General features: G+C 36.7%; 4 protein-coding genes across 4 annotated transcripts; all 4 read left to right on the top strand.

Annotated features, from left to right (window-relative positions):
* Positions 1-10,290: 10,290 nt before the first annotated feature.
* LOC141396334 (uncharacterized) lies at positions 10,291-11,385 on the top strand. Its single transcript, XM_073971707.1, has one exon. The coding sequence runs from the start codon at positions 10,291-10,293 to the stop codon at positions 11,383-11,385; it is 1,095 nt and encodes a 364-aa protein (XP_073827808.1).
* Positions 11,386-12,173: 788 nt separating this feature from the next.
* LOC141396333 (uncharacterized) lies at positions 12,174-12,716 on the top strand. The gene has a single exon (XM_073971706.1). It carries the CDS (start codon positions 12,174-12,176, stop codon positions 12,714-12,716), a length of 543 nt encoding a protein of 180 aa, XP_073827807.1.
* Positions 12,717-16,890: 4,174 nt separating this feature from the next.
* On the top strand, positions 16,891-17,349 carry LOC141396332 (uncharacterized). Its single transcript, XM_073971705.1, has one exon. It carries the CDS (start codon positions 16,891-16,893, stop codon positions 17,347-17,349), a length of 459 nt encoding a protein of 152 aa, XP_073827806.1.
* A 1,385-nt stretch (positions 17,350-18,734) lies between these two features.
* LOC141396330 (uncharacterized) lies at positions 18,735-19,277 on the top strand. The gene has a single exon (XM_073971704.1). The coding sequence runs from the start codon at positions 18,735-18,737 to the stop codon at positions 19,275-19,277; it is 543 nt and encodes a 180-aa protein (XP_073827805.1).
* Positions 19,278-21,695: the final 2,418 nt, after the last annotated feature.

The following is a 21,695-nucleotide window of genomic DNA, read 5'->3' as shown; positions in this document are numbered from 1 at the left end:
TAATGGACCTAAGTGGCTACCTTGAGGAACACCAGAATGCACAGTTATATTATTTGATAAAATATCATTAAAAGAAACCCTTTGGGTACGGTCCTGTAAATAAGAACGTATCCATGACAAGAGTATTGATGGGAAACCCATAGAATCAAGCTTATATATTAACAATTCGTGTACAACGGTGTCAAAGGCCTTACTGAAATCTGTGTATATAACGTCAGTTTGACATTTATTTACGAATCCACATGTAAGTTCCAATAAATTTGTCAAGGTAGACCTACCCTTAACGAAACCATGTTGATAAGGTGATATTATAGATCTAGCGAAATGAGTTATTCGGCGTGAAACCAGAAGTTCAAAAAGTTTAGGAATTGCACTTAGTTTTGCAATACCTCTATAGTTTTCAATCACACATCTACTATCAGATTTATGCAAAGGAATAATAAAGCTAGATCTCCAGACAAGGGGGAAATATCCCAATGTCAACGAGTCGTTGAAAATATTTGTTAGAGGACGATAAAGTTCATATGCACATGATTTTAAAATAGAAGTCGGTACACCATCTGGACCTGGTGAGTTTGAATATTTCAATGACAATAAACCATTTAATACTTCATCCTCAGTGAGAATAATGCGAGGAAACTGGTTAAGTTTATGAATAGTATAAGGGTAATTAAGGGAGTTAGTTGAAAATTTGGAGTAGGTACTTTGAAAAAAGTCAGCAAACATATTCGCAATGTCGTTAGGGTCACATGATTCTCTACAACCAAGTCTCATGCTACTAGGAAATTCACGTACTTTTCTTTTAGAGTTTACGAATTTATAAAAGTTTTTGGGATTCCTATGAAAATTATTTCGCATCTTTATTAAGTAATTTGAATAACACCTTGAATTTTCTCTATTGAACGCATTTCTAGCTTTTGCATAGTTGGTAAAATTTAAAGTGGAATTGCATCTTTTAAATTTTTTATACATTCTACTTTTCATATTGCGTAAACTCCTGAGATGTGGAGTAAACCAAGCAGGACCCATTTCTGAGCACGTCTTTAAGAGAGGGACTGATACTGTCAATGCATCATTAAGTACTTTATAAAAATTTGAAATACTGGAATCAATGTTTCCCTGAGGTAACCAACTATTATTTGATAAGATAGAACGCAGTAGGACCACATTAGTTTTACCAAAATTTAGTTTACTTGACTTAGTTTGCGGTAAAGTTTTAGTAGTTGAAATATTATTGAGTTCAAGAGTTACCATAAGGGTGGGATGATAAATATCTTCAGGTTCTGAGAATGGAGGACTTGCACATACAGAAGAGTTTATGGTTGAAGAAAACACTAAGTCTAAAATTTTGCCTTTAGAATTATAGATATTATTTATTTGATAGAGATATTGATCAAAAATATTTTCCCAGAAGGATAACATGTCTGTAGACAGTTCTGTTGCTGAAACAGGTACATAATCCACAGTGTTGTCGCCTGAGACCCATGTTAAGTTTGGTAAATTAAAATCACCAAGACAAATCAATTCAGAATTTGCTGAATGCCGTAAAGAAACTTCTTTTATTAATTCGGAATGTTTAAGATAAATGTCTATGTTTGAGTTTGGAGCAATGTAGGAGCACGTTATAATAAAGGATTGATTTAAATATTTTATTTTAACACACACAAATTCAATATAAGGGTATTCAGTAAGTATAATTCGCTCTGAGGCAATGGAATTATGAACTGCAATGAATACTCCTCCACCAATTTTGTTTAGTCTATCTTTTCTGTATACTTGGTACTGATCTGACAAAATCTCAGTGTCACGAATACCTGGTTTCAGCCAAGTTTCTGTAAAAACTAGGATTTTGAGATCACAACCAAAAGATTTTAAGTAAATATTATTAAGTTTAGTATTTAGACCTCTAACATTTTGGTAAAGTATGGATAGCGAACTTATTGGTTTTTTGAAACAGACACGACTGAAGGAATAACTACAGGATTAATAGTATTAGATTTCTCTCTGTATATATATTCTTTAACTAGTGTACTTTCTGGCCAGAATGATTCATTTAATATAACATTAAAGAACTCATGAGGCACAGTTAATTTGAAAGATGATATGACACGTGGCCTTGACGAATTATATTTCATAATTTTACAGTCAGTGTCACGTATGTTATTCAATCTAGCTTTTATGTAATTATAAATGTTATCTACAGTCGTATTAGGATGTAATCTAGAAATAACAAGTAAGAAAAGCGTTAAGTTCTGCCGGGCCGAACTTTTTATACCCTCCACCACAAATTTCAGCCATTTCGGTGGATTAATGTGGCCACAACCTTCAAAATACCGAAATTCGGAAGGTACCGTTCTATGGGGGCTATATAATGGCGTGGACCTATACCTACAAATTTCTGGGGGAAAGTTTTATACGCCTAAAGAAGACTAAATACCAAAATTCAGCCATATCGGTGTGATAATGAGGCTAAAACGTTCAAAATATCGAAAATCGGGAGATATTGTATTATGGGGGCTATATCAACACGTGGACCTATATAAACATTTTATGGTAGAAATGTTTCTTAGCCTCTGGAAACACAAAATACAAAGTTACAACCGATTCTTTGGTCAAATGGGTCTAATACATTCAAAATCTATTAAAATGACGCGTACTTTATAAGGGGTCTTATATGGGGGCTATAACAAAACGTGGACCTATATAACTCAACTTTGGTAGGAATGTTTTCTGGCCTCTTGAGACACAAAATACCAAATTACAACCAATTCTGTTGTCAAATGAGTCTAATACATTCAAAATATATTAAAATGACGCGTACTTTATATGGGGCCTTATATGGGGGCTATACCAAAACGTGGACCTATATAACCCAACTTTGGTAGGAATATTTTTTGGCCTCTGGAGACACAAAGTACCAAATTACAACCAATTCGGTGGTAAAATGGGCCAAATATCTTAAAAATTCCTTAAAACGACGACGCGTCACGCGTCATTTTGTATGGGGGCTATACGAAAGCGTGGACCTACATAGCCCGCTTTCAATACCAAAAGTCCTACGTAAATATAACATATTTTCCCAAAATTTCATCAACCTACGTCAATCCGTTCGGACGCTAGAGTGATTTCCACAGACGGACAGACGGACAGACGGACAGACGGACGGACATGGCTATATCGATGTAGAATTGCACGCTGATCAAGAATATATATACTTTGTGGGGTCTACAATGATTATTTCGAGTAGTTACAAACGTAGTGACAAACTTAATATACCCCCATCCTATGGTGGAGGGTATAAAAATATTTTTCCTGGGAGGAATTACGATTAGTTCATTACTACCCCCGGACCATGAAGGATTGGAATTTAAAGATGACTCAGTTTCCTGAACTTGAGGTGTAATTGGAACAGAAGCATTAACATTCGAACAGGGTGTATTAACAGTAACTAGAGGAACAGCATTAGTAAGAGAGCATATGGGTAACATTTCTGAAGAAGGCGTTTCAGTTGTCGAGTTTCCTTTTGAACTTGAAACGATTGGAAGTGATGAACGCTGCCCCGGAAGGGCCAGGCTATTTTCCGAAGGTAAGGTCTCAACAGACTTGCGTGGCGGAACCACAGCTGGTGAATTAAGGCTAATTAAATTATCACCAGGAACAATAGTTGAGATTTTTTTACGTTTCGGAGAGCCATCAGCGAAATCAAAATTTTTAAACATTTTTTCAAAAATTTCAAGCCTAGAAAAAACGACTTCAAAATCCTTCCTCATGGCAGCAAGCTCCATTTTAGATTCCCTGAAAAGACGGTAAAAATCTACTTCCAGAGACCTGCAATTGGCACATGCCCAACGAAATCCATTATTGCGGTCAGTAATGACATCAAAATGCTTGCCGGTAAAACCCAAGCATTTCAAATGTTCATGCTTCTCACATAACCAACAAGTCAACAAACGTTCTTTCAAACTTGTAACTTTACAGTCTTTATTTAAACATTCCATTATTACTGGTTATGCCTAAAAGTATGCTATACCAGATGCCAATAAAAAGTTGTAAAAAATTTTTGTTAGTTAATTTTAAAACCGCCTAAAAGTATGCTCTAAATCTTAGTCTAATAAAATATTACGAATAAATAAAAACACAAGACAGAAAAATAGCAAATGTCAAAAATAGAACAAAAACAAAATAATCACCAAGAAACACTGAGATAGACACAAATTCCTAGAAGACTTTCCAAAAATGCATGGTTCACAATTTTCACTTGTAATCTTCACTGAAATTCCCATTTCCTTTTTAAGCTTCATTTTAACATGGCGATAGTCCTGATGTCCCCAGCGTTCGTGGTATAACTGTAACACCGACTGTTCTTCAAGCAGGGATATATTCTGTGTGTGTGAATTTGGACGGACATTAAGCTTGTATAGTGTGCCATTGATTTCTCGTTGACCATGTACCACAAGTTCTTCATCGACGTACATTTTGCATTCATTTGTGGTAGATGTAAATTTGCTATTTGGGTTTCTATCGTGTGCAGCTAAAATCGAAAAAAGGTTTCGAGATATAGTTGGAACATACCATACGTCGTTTAGAGTTACAATTCTTTTATCCAATGGCCTTTCTTCTTACAGTAATGGCAAATACTGTCCTTTTTAGTACTTACATTCTTCCTTTTGGAATACTTCTCATTTATGACTAAAGCTTCTTGACCTTCAACGTTCTCAGGCTTCTTGAAATTGCGTTCATATAGACAAAGCTGCATAATAAGTTCGTCTAAGGACTTATCCTCATCCCGAGTTATCATCATCCAACTCGATTTGAACATTTCGAACGATGATGGTAGCACGTGCAGAATCTTGCAAATAAGAAGCAGTTCTGGAAGTTTTTGATTACCTTTTAATTCCAAACCAGCGTTAATTTCTGTCCACAAACTTTTAAGTTTAGAAATGTGCGTTGAAACATCCAAATTTTCAACCCACTCAAACGAGAAAAGTGCTGTGCACATCTTGAACAATTGGTCCTTGGATGTTGCTTCGAATTGTTGGTGTAATGCTTCCCAAACATCTGCTGCCGATTCTTTGTCCATTACCTTCATATATATCTCATCAGATATGGTACTAGCAATAAGGGTTTTGGCGAGACCGTTCGTTTTCCTGTAAAACGCAGACCGAGTATTGTAATCTTTCACTACAGCTTCAGTTGCTCCCTCTTTTAAAGGTTCTGGCTTTGTAATTTTTCTTGACACCACATTCAGAGCTCCTTCATAAAAATCTAGGAGATCTTTGACTTTTCTCTTCCAAATTGCCCAATCGTATTCTCCTGTTAATGGCTTGATGGTCTTGCAAAACTCCATGATTCTGACGTTCAAGTTCTATTCACAAATTGAAAATTTTCTTTTTTCACAATTCTTGAATTAATTTCTTATTTTTCTTTTCAAATGTCATGGAGGGCCCATAACCTATTGAGTTGAATAATTTTATTGAAGTGAAAATACAAAGTACAATGAAGTTTGTATGTAGAATAAAAGACAAAAAGCAACGGTTACTTATACAATGTAAAATATTAATTGATTAAACACAGTACTTCAACAATTATGGGTCACGATATATTTGCTCTCATATGGACATGTAATTGATTTGACAAAGCTGACCCATGTCTTTTTTGAGACTTGGATGCTTCTGCATCTATCTTCGAAAGGTAATTCAATATCGTCATATAAATTGCATGGATTGTGTGTCAAAGTTTGCTTAACAAACGACGTAAGAAGCGAGACTGTATATATTATGGATCACGATATATTTGCTCTCATATGGACATGTGATTGATTTGACAAAGCTGGGAATTCGACATCGTCATATAAATTGCATAGATTGTGTGTCAAAGTTTTCTTAACAAACGACGTAAGAAGCGAGACGGCAGATATTATGGGGCACGATATATTTGCTCTCATATGGACCTGTAATTGATTTGACAAAGCTGAACCATGTATTTTTTGAGACTTGGATGCTTCTGCATCTATCTTCGAAAGGGAATTCAATATCGTCATATAAAATGCATGGATTGTGTGTCAAAGTTTGCTTAACAAACGACGTAAGAAGCGAGACTGTATATATTATGGGTCACGATATATTTGCTCTCATATGGACATGTGATTGATTTGACGAAGTTGATATTTGTATTTCATGAGACATGCATGCTTCTGCATCTATCTTCGAAAGGGAATTCGATATCGTCATATAAATTGCACGGATTGTGTGTCAAAGTTTGCTTAACAAACGACGTAGGAAGCGAGGCTGCAGATATTATGGGTCACGACATATTTGCTCTCATATAGACATGTGATTGATTTGACAAAGCTAACCCTTGTATTTCTTGAGACATGGTTGCTTCTACATCTATCTTCGAAAGGGAATTCGATATCGTCATATAAATTGCATGGATTGTGTGTCAAAGTTTGCTTAACAAACAACGTAAGAAACGAGACGGCAGATATTATGGGTCACGATATATTTGCTCTCATATGGACATGTGATTGGTTTGACAAATCTGACCCATGTTATTTCTTGAGACTTGGATGCTTCTGCATCTATCTTCGAGACGGAATTCGATATCGTCATATAAAATGCATGGATGTGTGTCAAAGTTTGCTTAACAAACGACGTAAGAAGCGAGACTGCAGATATTATGGGTCACGATATATTTGCTCTCATATGGACATGTGATTGATTTGACAAAGCTGACCCTTGTATTTCTTGAGACATGGATGCTTCTGCATCTATCTTCGAGACGGAATTCTATATCGTTATATAAATTGCCTGGATTGTGTGTCAAAGCTTGCTTAACAAACGTCGTAAGAAACCAGACTGTATATATTATGGGTCCAATATGTTGGAGCAAAAGTCATTATTTATATTATTGATTTCAATTAAAGTTAATTATTATATATTTATTTCATTATTATTTAATATTGTTCATTTTTACAATTACTTTATTTAATTATCATTATTAATTTATTTTAATTTCGATAATTAATTATTTCAACCAAAAATATTGTATTTTCCCACTAATTAATAATGTCCCCACATTTATTTTAATTTGTCCCAACTGGCGTACCTATTTGCATTCTAATGCCTAATTTTTTCTAATTCCCTTTTTAATCGTGTCCTCATCGATTCAAGGCCAAACATTTGTCTCAGCTTGATGTGGACATTGATCTCTGTTTTTTACCTCTGTTTGGCTATGCGTTATTATTGTTGTTGTTGTCGCTCCACACATTATTTACTTTGGTAAATCTCTCTATTTACACCAACTAGCCAATGAGCGCCAAACTGACGAAAGCATAGCGTAAGCAGAGACAGTAAATAGGATCAATTCTGCCTTGTTATGTTGTTTATTAATTTGCCTATTATCAGTATCGTTCTGTTTCTCTGCCGTGCTGCCTAATTACATCGATAAACAATAAGTCATTTTTTTCTGCCGTGCCGCAAAACCGACCTAATTTGTTTTATTGTGAAACAAGCCTAAATCGCGAATTCTAAATATTTTCAAATTATTAAAATTAAGTTTTTTATATTATTAATTAAATTTATTGTCCCATCGGGAGCATAAATATTTACAAATTATATTAAATTATAATTCTGCTTTAAATAAAGTTGCCCCAGTGACAATTTATATTTTTTAAACGAAACTTTTTATTGTGTTTTTATTTCGCTCTGGCTCAAGCAGCCATTCTCATACATTTTAATGGTGCCGAAACCCGGGAATTGTGAGCAAAGAATTGAACAGTGATCATTTCCAATAAATAAAATAACATTCAGTGAACATTGTTGTGATAAAATTCATTTCAACAAAGTGAAAAATTGATCTTGCTCTGTGACATTTAGTCAATAAAATTAAATCTTAATCACAACTGTGAAAATTTTATTGCGTTCAAAGTGCACAATACAGTGTGTCAAGAAAATATTTAAATAATTGCTAAACTTAAACTGAGAAAAATATTATTTATTGAATTCTGCCCCTGTGCTGGGAAAATTAAAAAAAAAAACAATTGTGAACTTTTTTATCTACCCCTGTGCTGGGAAATATTAAAAGAAAAACAATACTGTGCTGAAAAAAAACTAGGCATACAGTTGGTCAACAAAATTATTACAAAATTAAATAATAAACAAAACTGTTGTAAAAATAGAAAATTCTTATCTTGTGTTGAAAATTTGCTCAAAATTAAAATAATTAATACGGAAAGAAAAGTTATTAATAAACTAAACTGAATCTGTGTACTAAAAAATAAATAATTTGGTGGAAAGACAAAGTGACGAAGTTTTAATTTAACACAACCACAACGTTGGATCAAGTTTGTGAATGCCTTTTGTGCCAAATTAAAATCTTGCTCTGCATCATATTTGCATAATTTTAAAATGGAGGACTTTGCTAGACCGATCGAAGATCAAAAAATCCTTTTGGCTCGTGTACAGCGAATTATTTCCGACTTCGACAAATTGCCCGACGGTGAAAAAACTCGAGGCTTGTGCCAAGTTGTCTCGACGAGATCGGCGAGATTAAAAGAACATTTGAGGCCAACCATGAGCAGCTTTTTGATGTCATTCGTGACAAGTCAATTAACACTGAAGATGTTCCATACTTTAAAGAAGACGTGCACTATTCCTTTTTCAAAATCTATATCAGTGGCAAGGGGAAATTACTCGATTTTATTGCGGAATATCGCCCTCCTAATTCTCCGAATTTTCATTCAACTTTCCATGTCTCCAATTCCCAAAGAAACGAATCGATTATTCCTGAAGTTCGTCTTCCAAAAATAGACATTCCCATTTTCTCTGGTGACTACTTAAATTGGATCTAGTACAGAGACATGTTTGTTTCTCTGGTGCACAGTAACCAAAGTTTGTCCAACATACAAAAGTATTATTTTTTGAAAAACTCTTGCCGACATACTCCTTTGTCCATCGTAAATGAGTACCCTGCCTCCGAAGGGAGCTATGAACTTGCATGGGCTGCGCTGGATAAACGATATCACAATAAAAGAAAAATAGCTGACACTGTGCTGCGAAAACTTTTAAGTATCCCAAAATCGAATGGTTCATGCGAAAGCATTAAAACTTTGCTCGATTCGACAAGAAATAGCTTGGCTCTGTTGAGCACTTTAGGTATCGATTGCTCCAGCTGGGATCCTCTTGTCATCCATATTACAGTCAGTAAATTAGACTTGCAAACCTGCAAAGAATGGGAACAATCTCTCAAAGCTGCAACAGAGATTCCGAAAATCTCAGAGTTGTACAATTTCCTGGAAACAACATTTCGAACTTTAGAATCTATTGCTGAATATAATGAAAGCACAACTAAGCCACAATTTAAAACACAAAACTCAAAACAGTTTACCTCGCAAAGAATGGCTCACAATCGTCGTGTAAATATGACAGCTGTTAATGACGATAATTGTCCCTGCTGTGGGAAACGACATTTTCTCTATAAATGTTTCAAGTTTGTAGCTATGCCCTCTGCCTCTAAGCGCGACTTCATTAATTCAAAGAAAGTTTGTCGTAACTGTCTGAACCTTGGCCATTTTTCAAAAGACTGCAAATCGTTAAGTCGTTGTAAGTCATGCAACCTTCCTCACCACACTATTGTACATAATGAGTATACAACTAAAAATCGGTCCAATATTTCTAATACTGCTGAAAATCGTGATGATAATGTAGCTCCTTCTTCCTCTGTTGGGAATTCTAATGTCAGCTTGTCTTTGTTGAGCGCTACAGTTATGCCTCAGGTGTTGCTAGCAACTATTCGCGTCATAGTGAAGAGCGACTTTGGAAATTTTAAATTGAGGGCCATTTTAGATCAAGGAGCCCAGTCTACATTGATAACGGAAAGTGCTTCTCAACTACTGCGTCTACAAAAATACAATACCTTTGCTCGAATCACTGGTGTAGGTGGTGAAACCGTTGTTGTGAAACGATTTGTTAAATTTAATCTTGCCTCACACTATGAAGCTGGCTTTGAATTGAGAAGTCAGGCTTACGTCATGCCCCCTTAAATAGTTATTGTACTGGTCCAGTGGACAGAAATAAGTTGCCCTCCTTGGCAGAATTCTCCTTAGCTGATCCTGATTTCGACAAAAATTATCCTATAGATCTACTGATTGGAGACGATTTATATGGAGACATTTTACTTCCACAACAAAAGAAATTCGAAAAGGGAATTTTTCTACAACTGACTCATTTCGGGTGGATTGTTTCTGGTCCTACGGCTGAAGTTTCATATGATCATACCGTCAATATTAATATGTGTTCCTTGGATACACAATTGAAAGCCTTCTGGGAGCAAGAAGAGTTACTCGAATCTAGAACATTAACCACAGAGGAAACAGCTTGCGAGCAATTCTTCAAGAAAAATTGCTATCGTAGTCCAGATGGAAGATACACCTTCGCCTTACCCTTTAGGTCCCAAATTCTCGGCAAATCTCCTCCTACTTTCTGTCACAGTGACTTCAGCGCTTTAAAACGTTTAAAACAAGTTGAAAGTAAATTCGTGAAAGAACCAAATTTTGCCTCAGAGTATAGGAAGTTCATGGATGAATACGAATCTTTAGGACACATGGTTAATATGGGTCCTTATCCTCAATCCATTCAACCTTATGGATATTTTCTGCCTCATCATGGCGTTATTAGAGAATCTAGCTCTACGACAAAACTTCGTGTAGTTTTCGATGGTAGCAGCAAGAGCCCTTCTTTTTCTTCCTTAAACGAAGAACTTTTCCCTGGTCCTGCTTTGCAAAACGACCTTCCGGCTATAATTAATCGATGGCGTCGATTTAAAATTGGTTTCCGCTCTGATCTGGAAAAAATGTTCCGCCAAATCAAAGTCATGGGAAGTCATCAACACTACCAGCAAATATTATGGAGAAATTCTGGTTCTGATATTTGCGTATATAAACTCCAAACTGTCACTTATGGCACTTCATCGGCTCCGTACCTCTCCATTAGAGTTCTCCATCAATTGGCAGAAGATGAAGATAAAAATTACCCCGAGGCTTGCAAGATTTTGAAAACTGATACTTATGTCGATGACATTAGACACTCAGAGTCAGAAGCAATCTTTCTACAGAAACAATTGGTTCAACTTCTCTCGGCTGGAGGTTTCAACTTACGCAAATGGACATCTAATTCTTCAGAACTTATGTCCCATATTCCGGAAGACTTTCGTGAAAAGGCTAATGTTTTCAATCTCAATGAACCAAATGTCGTGAAAGCTCTAGGATTGGGCTGGAATACTGATGAAGATACGTTTTCCTTTGAAGTAACCTTTCAACTAAAACCAGAAGTCACTAAAGCTAGCCTTCTATCTGATGCAGCAAAATTGTATGATCCTCTCGGCTAGCTGGCTCCAGTCACTATTCAGGCAAAAATTTATTTTTAAAAGTTATGGCTCGAAGGCATCGATTGGAAAGACGAAGTTTCTTCTACAATGAAGTCCAATTGGAATACGTATCTCAAAGAGTTGAAGACCATAGAAAATATTTCAATCCCTCGTTGGGTTGGTAGTTTCAAGGATTGTCTCGTGGAGCTGCATGGTTTTTGCGACGCTTCTACATCAGCCTACGCTGCTGCAGTTTTTATCAAAGTTTTAGTTTTTTTAGAAGGTGTAGTGAACTTGCTTTAATCCAAAACTAAAGTTGCCCCTCTAAAGGTCTTGTCTGTCCCAAAATTGGAGCTCTGTGGAGTAACACTACTGGCTAAACTTATGCGTAAAGTTCAAGATATGCTAGAACTCAACATTTCAAATATCTTTTACTGGACTGATAGCATCACCGTTTTATGCTGGCTAAGAGGAGAGTCATCCAGATGGAGCGTTTTCATTGGAAATAGAGTTAGTGAAGTCCAACGACACTCGAATATTTCACAATGGCGCTATGTTTCTACTCATGACAACCCGGCTGACTGTGCTTCCCGTGGTATTTCATCTACTGAGTTAGTTCAACATTCTCTTTGGTGGACTGGTCCTATCTGGCTCTCTCAGCCTCAATCTTTCTGGCCCAAGCAGCCGGAAAACTCTATTGAAACAAATTTGGAAAAGCGGAAATCATCTGTAAATGTCAACTCATCTACGGTCTCAAATTACCGGATTTGTTAACTAAATACTCATCTCTAACAAGATTGACTCGAGTCATGGCATATATCTTGCGTTTCCTTCAACATAAACCTGGTTCTAAGGTCCGCTTCACTGGCTTTCTACGAGCAGGGGAATTGAATAAAACTCTACAAAAAGTTGTTATTATGTCTCAAGAGGTCGATTTCCCCGAGGAAATAAAGCAGCTAAAGAATGGAAGAAGAATACATCCTAGCAGTAGAATTGCACAACTGTGTCCCTTTCTGGATGATGATGGCGTTTTGCGTGTTGGTGGTAGACTACAAAAGGCTAAGTTTAATTATGATTTCAAATATCCTATGCTTCTGTCCAAGCATAGTCCTTTAGCTCTTCTAGTCTTTACAGATGCTCATAAGAAGACACTCCATGGCGGTCTAATCCAGATGCAGGCCTATGTCACCCGACGGTTCTGGATTTTATCTGCCCGCAATCTTGCAAAAAGGGTCCAAAGGCAATGCATCACTTGCTTTAAGTATAAGGCCACTTCTCTGACGCAGATAATGGGCAACATTCCCTCTGTTAGGCTTTCAAGCACAGTGGTGTGGATTATGCTGGCCCAATAACCATCAAACAATCAACAGCTAGAAACTCAGTGACGACCAAAGGTCCCCAAACTTTGGAGGACTTTGGGAAGCTGGCGTCAAATCCACCAAACATCATTTGAAGCGAATAATGGATCATAGAATTCTCACTTATGAGGAATTGGCAACTCTTTTGGCTCAAATTGAAGGAGGTCTTAATTCAAGGCCATTATGTCCTATGTCTCCTGATCCATCATACTGTGAAGCTCTAACTCCATCGCACTTTTTGGTTGGAGAACCTATTTTATCTGTCCCAGACGAAAATCTGGTTGATTATTCAATCGATAGACTTTCCCGGTGGAAAGCAGTTCAACTCCTACAACAACAATTCTGGAAACGTTGGTTATCCGAATTCGTCAACAGCCTGCAGTCGCGTCCTAAATGGTTGAAGCCCCAGAAGAACTTAGAAGTTGGAGATCTGGTCCTAATCTTTGATGAAAGACTTCCTCCAGGTCAATGGCCACTTGCTCGTATCACAGAAGTTCATCCTGGTGCGGATGGAAGAGTTCGGGTTGTGTCCCTGAAGTCTAATGGCAAAGTTTATAAACGCCCTGTCTCGAAGGTCGCTCTGCTGAATCTTCAAGATGATTTCAAGTCCCCTCATGATCCAGATGAGAGTTGCTGTGAGTAGAGGCACAGCTCGGTTATCTCGGAAACCGAATAAAACACCTCATCATCTACCGTATCCCTTGGTCAAGAACAGTTGTTCTTTGTGCGGGGGAATGTTGGAGCAAAAGTCATTATTTATATTATTGATTTCAATTAAAGTTAATTATTATATATTTATTTCATTATTATTTAATATTGTTCATTTTTACAATTACTTTATTTAATTATCATTATTAATTTATTTTAATTTCGATAATTAATTATTCCAACCAAAAATATTGTATTTTCCCACTAATTAATAATGTCCCCACATTTATTTTAATTTGTCCCAACTGGCATACCTATTTGCATTATAATTCCTATTTTTTTCTAATTCCCTTTTTCATCGATTCAAGGCCAAACATTTGTCTCAGCTTGATGTGGGCATTGATCTCTGTTTTCTGCCTCTGTTTGGCTATGCGTTACTATTGTTGTTGTTGTCGCTCCACACATTATTTACTTTGGTAAATCTCTCTATTTACACCAACTAACCAATGAGCGCCAAACTGACGAAAGCATAGCGTAAGCAGAGACAGTAAATAGGATCAATTCTGCCTTGTTATGTTGTTTATTAATTTGCCTATTATCAGTATCGTTCTGTTTCTCTGCCGTGCTGCCTAATTACATCGATAAACAATGTCATTTTTTTCTGCCGTGCTGCAAAACCGACCTATTTTGTTTTATTGTGAAACAAGCCTAAATCGCGAATTCTAAATATTTTCAAATTATTAAAATTAAGTTTTTTATATTATTAATTAAATTTATTGTCCCATCGGGAGCATAAATATTTACAAATTATATTAAATTATAATTCTGCTTTAAATAAAGTTGCCACAGTGACAATTTATATTTTTTAAACGAAACTTTTTATTGTGTTTTTATTTCGCTCTGGCTCAAGCAGCCATTCTCATACATTTTAATGGTGCCGAAACCCGGGAATTGTGAGCAAAGAATTGAACAGTGATCATTTCCAATAAATAAAATAACATCCAGTGAACATTGTTGTGATAAAATTCATTTCAACAAAGTGAAAAATTGATCTTGCTCTGTGACATTTAGTCAATAAAATTAAATCTAATCACAACTGTGAAAATTTTATTGCGTTCAAAGTGCACAATACAGTGTGTCAAGAAAATATTTAAATAATTGCTAAACTTAAACTGAGAAAAATATTATTTATTGAATTCTGCCCCTGTGCTGGGAAAATTAAAAAAAATACAATTGTGAACTTTTTTATCTGCCCCTGTGCTGGGAAATATTAAAAGAAAAACAATACTGTGCTGAAAAAAAAACTAGGCATACAGTTGGTCAACAAAATTATTACAAAATTAAATAATAAACAAAACTGTGGTAAAAAGAGAAAATTCTTATCTTGTGTTGAAAATTTGGTCAAAATTAAAATAATTAATACGGAAAGAAAAATTATTAATAAACTAAACTGAATCTGTGTACTAAAAAATAAATAATTTGGTGGAAAGACAAAGTGACGAAGTTTTAATTTAACACAACCACAACGTTGGATCAAGTTTGTGAATGCCTTTTGTGCCAAATTAAAATCTTGTTCTGCATCATATTTGCATAAATTTGTATTTTTGCCACACATTTTCGTTTTCTAAAAGTCACATAATTTTAAAATGGAGGACTTTGCTAGACCGATCGAAGATCAAAAAATCCTTTTGGCTCGTGTACAGCGAATTATTTCCGACTTCGACAAATTGCCCGACGGTGAAAAAACTCGAGGCTTGTGCCAAAGTTGTCTCGACGAGATTAAAATAACATTTGAGGCCAACCATGAGCAGCTTTTTGATGTCATTCGTGACAAGTCAATTAACACTGAAGATGTTCCATACTTTAAAGAAGACGTGCACTATTCCTTTTTCAAATTCTATATCAGTGGCAAGGGGAAATTACTCGATTTTATTGCGGAATATCGCCCTCCTAATTCTCCGAATTTTCATTCAACTTTCCATGTCTCCAATTCCCAAAGAAACTTATCGATTATTCCTGAAGTTCGTCTTCCAAAAATAGACATTCCCATTTTCTCTGGTGACTACTTAAATTGGATCTCGTACAGAGACATGTTTGTATCTCTGGTGCATAGTAACCAAAGTTTGTTCAACATACAAAAGTATTATTTTTTGAAAAACTCTTGCCGAGATACTCCTTTGTCCACCGTAAATGAGTACCCTGCCTCCGAAGGGAGCTATGAACTTGCATGGGCTGCGCTGGATAAACGATATCACAATAAAAGAAAAATAGCTGACACTGTGCTGCGAAAACTTTTAAGTATCCCAAAATCGAATGGTTCATGCGAAAGCATTAAAACTTTGCTCGATTCGACAAGAAATAGATGGCTCTGTTGAGCACTTTAGGTATCGATTGCTCCAGCTGGGATCCTCTTGTCATCCATATTACAGTCAGTAAATTAGACTTGCAAACCTGCAAAGAATGGGAACGATCTCTCAAAGCTGCAACAGAGATTCCGAAAATCTCAGAGTTGTACAATTTCCTGGAAACAACATTTCGAACTTTAGAATCTATTGCTGAATATAATGAAAGCACAACTAAGCCACAATTTAAAACACAAAACTCAAAACAGTTTACCTCGCAAAGAATGGCTCACAATCGTCGTGTAAATATGACAGCTGTTAATGACGATAATTGTCCCTGCTGTGGGAAACGACATTTTCTCTATAAATGTTTCAAGTTTGTAGCTATGCCTTCTGCCTCTAAGCGCGACTTCATTAATTCAAAGAAAGTTTGTCGTAACTGTCTGAACCTTGGCCATTTTTCAAAAGACTGCAAATCGTTAAGTCGTTGTAAATCATGCAACCTTCCCCATCACACTATTGTACATAATGAGTATACAACTAAAAGTCGGTCCAATATTTCTAATACTGCTGAAAATCGAGATGATAATGTAGCTCCTTCTTCCTCTGTTGGGAATTGTAATGTCAACTTGTCTTTGTTGAGCGCTACAGTTATGCCTCAGGTGTTGCTAGCAACTATTCGCGTCGTAGTGAAGAGCGACTTTGGAAATTTTAAATTGAGGGCCATTTTAGATCAAGGAGCCCAGTCTACATTGATAACGGAAAGTGCTTCTCAACTACTGCGTCTACAAATATACAATAACTTTGCTCGAATCACTGGTGTAGGTGGTGAAACCGTTGTTGTGAAACGATTTGTTAAATTTAATCTTGCCCCACACTATGAAGCTGGCTTTGAATTGAGAAGTCAGGCTTACGTCATGCCCTCCTTAAATAGTTATTGTACTGGTCCAGTGGACAGAAATAAGTTGCCCTCCTTGGCAGAATTCTCCTTAGCTGATCCTGATTTCGACAAAAATTATCCTATAGATCTACTGATTTGAGGCGATTTATATGGAGACATTTTACTTCCACAACAAAAGAAATTCGAAAAGGGAATTTTTCTACAACTGACTCATTTCGGGTGGATTGTTTCTGGTCCTACGGCTGAAGTTTCATATGATCATACCGTCAATATTAATATGTGTTCCGTGGATACACAATTGAAAGCCTTCTGGGAGCAAGAAGAGTTACTCGAATCTAGAACATTAACCACAGAGGAAACAGCTTGCGAGCAATTCTTCAAGAAAAATTGCTATCGTAGTCCAGATGGAAGATACACCTTCGCCTTACCCTTTAGGTCCCAAATTCTCGGCAAATCTCCTCCTACTTTCTGTCACAGTGACTTCAGCGCTTTAAAACGTTTAAAACAAGTTGAAAGTAAATTCGTGAAAGAACCAAATTTTGCCTCAGAGTATAGGAAGTTCATGGATGAATACGAATCTTTAGGACACATGGTTAATATGGGTCCTTATCCTCAATCCATTCAACCTTATGGATATTTTCTGCCTCATCATGGCGTTATTAGAGAATCTAGCTCTACGACAAAACTTCGTGTAGTTTTCGATGGTAGCAGCAAGAGCCCTTCTTTTCTTGCTTAAACGAAGAACTTTTCCCTGGTCCTGCTTTGCAAAACGACCTTCCGGCTATAATTAATCGATTTAAAATTGGTTTCCGCTCTGATCTGGAAAAAATGTTCCGCCAAATCAAAGTCATGGGAAGTCATCAACACTACCAGCAAATATTATGGAGAAATTCTGGTTCTGATATTTGCGTATATAAACTCCAAACTGTCACTTATGGCACTTCATCGGCTCCGTACCTCTCCATTAGAGTTCTCCATCAATTGGCAGAAGATGAAGATAAAAATTACCCCGAGGCTTGCAAGATTTTGAAAACTGATACTTATGTCGATGACATTATTTCCGGCGCTGACTCAGAGTCAGAAGCAATCTTTCTACAGAAACAATTGTTTCAACTTCTCTCGGCTGGAGGTTTCAACTTACGCAAATGGACATCTAATTCTTCAGAACTTATGTCCCATATTCCGGAAGACTTTCGTGAAAAGGCTAATGTTTTCAATCTCAATGAACCAAATGTCGTGAAAGCTCTAGGATTGGGCTGGAATACTGATGAAGATACGTTTTCCTTTGAAGTAAACTTTCAACTAAAACCAGAAGTCACTAAAGCTAGCCTTCTATCTGATGCAGCAAAATTGTATGATCCTCTCGGCTGGCTGGCTCCAGTCACTATTCAGGCAAACATTTATTTTTAAAAGTTATGAAGTCCAATTGGAATACGTATCTCAAAGAGTTAAAGACCATAGAACAGATTTCAATCCCTCGTTGGGTTGGTAGTTTCAAGGATTGTCTCGTGGAGCTGCATGGTTTTTGCGACGCTTCTACATCAGCCTACGCTGCTGCAGTTTTTATCAAAGTTTTAAATAACAATGGAGAAGGTGTAGTGAACTTGCTTCAATCCAAAACTAAAGTTGCCCCTCTAAAGGTCTTGTCTGTCCCAAAATTGGAGCTCTGTGGAGCAACACTACTGGCTAAACTTATGCGTAAAGTTCAAGATATGCTAGAACTCAACATTTCAAATATCTTTTACTGGACTGATCATCATCACCGTTTTATGCTGGCTAAGAGGAGAGTCATCCAGATGGAGCGTTTTCGTTGGAAATAGAGTTAGTGAAGTCCAACGACACTCGAATATTTCACAATGGCGCTATGTTTCTACTCATGACAACCCGACTGACTGTGCTTCCCGTGGTATTTCATCTACTGAGTTAGTTCAACATTCTCTTTGGTGGACTGGTCCTATCTGGCACTCTCAGCCTCAATCTTTCTGGCCCAAGCAGCCGGAAAACTCTTTTGAAACAAATTTGGAAAAGCGGAAATCATCTGTAAATGTCAACTCATCTACGGTCTCAAATTACCCGGATTTGTTAACTAAATACTCATCTCTAACAAGATTGACTCGAGTCATGGCATATATCTTGCGTTTCCTTCAACATAAACCTGGTTCTAAGGTCCGCTTCACTGGCTTTCTACGAGCAGGGGAATTGAATAAAGCTCTACAAAAAGTTGTTATTATGTCTCAAGAGGTCGATTTTCCCGAGGAAATAAAGCAGCTAAAGAATGGAAGAAGAATACATCCTAGCAGTAGAATTGCACAACTGTGTCCCTTTCTGGATGATGATGGCGTTTTGCGTGTTGGTGGTAGACTACAAAAGGCTAAGTTTAATTATGATTTTAAATGTCCTATGCTTCTGTCCAAGCATAGTCCTTTAGCTCTTCTAGTCTTTACAGATGCTCATAAGAAGACACTCCATGGCGGTCTAATCCAGATGCAGGCCTATGTCACCCGACGGTTCTGGATTTTATCTGCCCGCAATCTTGCAAAAAGGGTCCAAAGGCAATGCATCACTTGCTTTAAGTATAAGGCCACTTCTCTGACGCAGATAATGGGCAACATTCCCTCTGTTAGGCTTTCAAGCACAGTGGTGTGGATTATGCTGGCCCAATAACCATCAAACAATCAACAGCTAGAAACTCAGTGACGACCAAAGGTCCCCAAACTTTGGAGGACTTTGGGAAGCTGGCGTCAAATCCACCAAACATCATTTGAAGCGAATAATGGATCATAGAATTCTCACTTATGAGGAATTGGCAACTCTTTTGGCTCAAATTGAAGGAGGTCTTAATTCAAGGCCATTATGTCCTATGTCTCCTGATCCATCATACTGTGAAGCTCTAACTCCATCGCACTTTTTGGTTGGAGAACCTATTTTATCTGTCCCAGACGAAAATCTGGTTGATTATTCAATCGATAGACTTTCCCGGTGGAAAGCAGTTCAACTCCTACAACAACAATTCTGGAAACGTTGGTTATCCGAATTCGTCAACAGCCTGCAGTCGCGTCCTAAATGGTTGAAGCCCCAGAAGAACTTAGAAGTTGGAGATCTGGTCCTAATCTTTGATGAAAGACTTCCTCCAGGTCAATGGCCACTTGCTCGTATCACAGAAGTTCATCCTGGTGCGGATGGAAGAGTTCGGGTTGTGTCCCTGAAGTCTAATGGCAAAGTTTATAAACGCCCTGTCTCGAAGGTCGCTCTGCTGAATCTTCAAGATGATTTCAAGTCCCCTCATGATCCAGATGAGAGTTGCTGTGAGTAGAGGCACAGCTCGGTTATCTCGGAAACCGAATAAAACACCTCATCATCTACCGTATCCCTTGGTCAAGAACAGTTGTTCTTTGTGCGGGGGAATGTTGGAGCAAAAGTCATTATTTATATTATTGATTTCAATTAAAGTTAATTATTATATATTTATTTCATTATTATTTAATATTGTTCATTTTTACAATTACTTTATTTAATAATCATTATTAATTTATTTTAATTTCGATAATTACTTATTTCAACCAAAAATATTGTATTTTCCCACTAATTAATAATGTCCCCACATTTATTTTAATTTGTCCCAACTGGCATACCTATTTGCATTCTAATTCCTAATTTTTTCTAATTCCCTTTTTAATCGTGTCCTTATCGATTCAAGGCCAAACATTTGTCTCAGCTTGATGTGGACATTGATCTCTGTTTTCTGCCTCTGTTTGGCTATGCGTTCCTATTGTTGTTGTTGTCGCTCCACACATTATTTACTTTGGTAAATCTCTCTATTTACACCAACTAACCAATGAGCGCCAAACTGACGAAAGCATAGCGTAAGCAGAGACAGTAAATAGGATCAATTCTGCCTTGTTATGTTGTTTATTAATTTGCCTATTATCAGTATCGTTCTGTTTCTCTGCCGTGCTGCCTAATTACATCGATAAACAATAAGTCATTATACCCTATACCACAATGTGGAAAAGGGTATTATAAGTTTGTTTTGGTAAAAATTCATGTAACACCGCGAAATATTCGTCGGAGACCCCCAATGTGGTATACCAATCTTCATATCTCGACGAGATAAAGCGATTTTGAGATGTGTGTCCGTCCGTCAGTCCGTCCGTCCGTCCGTCTGTCCATTATAAATTGTAAACACGCTCCAGGCCGCAATTATGGACCGATCATCACGATATTTTGTATGGAGGTCGGGTTCAGATCAGAATAGATCCCTATTCTTATTGGTGATGATCGTGAAATATTTAGCGGGTGAAATGGACCAAAAACATAATATTTATCCAATTTTCTAGCGGCTCTGTAGGTCTCAATAAAAGTCCGATCAACGCGTAATTTTAAATAAGGTAAGAGTATATCACAAAGGAGAAGCTTTCAATTTGAGATGGCGATAGGATAATATTTAGGGGGTTAAATGGACCGAAACTTTTGTGTGAAAATTGTGAAAATTTTACATATACAGCTTATATCTTAATTCCTGGAAGTGACATTCCGGACAAGTAAGATATACTTGAAAGTGGAACGCTTGACCTTTCAATTGATGCCAATTATATTGGTGTGCATGATCAGATAACAGAGTTACAGCCTAATATATTCCGTTATTTGTTTGTAGTGTAATAATAAACTCGCTAGAAGTCGCAATTATACATCAATAGTCACGAAATTTTGCACCGGGTAAGAGTATAGGTCGAAAAAGATGCCTACAATTTTGAATGATGATCTGAAATATAAAAATTTGTAAGAAATATAAAAATTTTATTTTTGGTCGATATTTTAATTCCTTGAGGACATATATATTTCAAAAAGTAGCCTACATATGGGAAAAAACTACAGACCTATCCTCTGATGTAAATTGCAATAAAGTGTTTGCTAGATAACGGGCTTACTGCCTAATATATAATGGGTTCTGTGTAGAGAACCACATTTTTATCCCATGCTACATATTGTCTCTCCAAAAGTTTATGTAAAAAAACGAAATATTCGTCCTAGACCCCATATTTGGTATGCCAAAATTCATATCTCGACGAGATAAAGCGATTT

The sequence above is a fragment of the Musca autumnalis genome, unplaced genomic scaffold (assembly GCF_047663935.1).
Source record: "Musca autumnalis isolate F117 unplaced genomic scaffold, ASM4766393v1 scaffold_252, whole genome shotgun sequence".
Taxonomy (NCBI): domain Eukaryota; kingdom Metazoa; phylum Arthropoda; class Insecta; order Diptera; family Muscidae; genus Musca; species Musca autumnalis.
The sequence above is the reverse complement of the archived record's forward strand: the minus strand, read 5'-3'. Positions and strand labels throughout refer to the sequence as shown.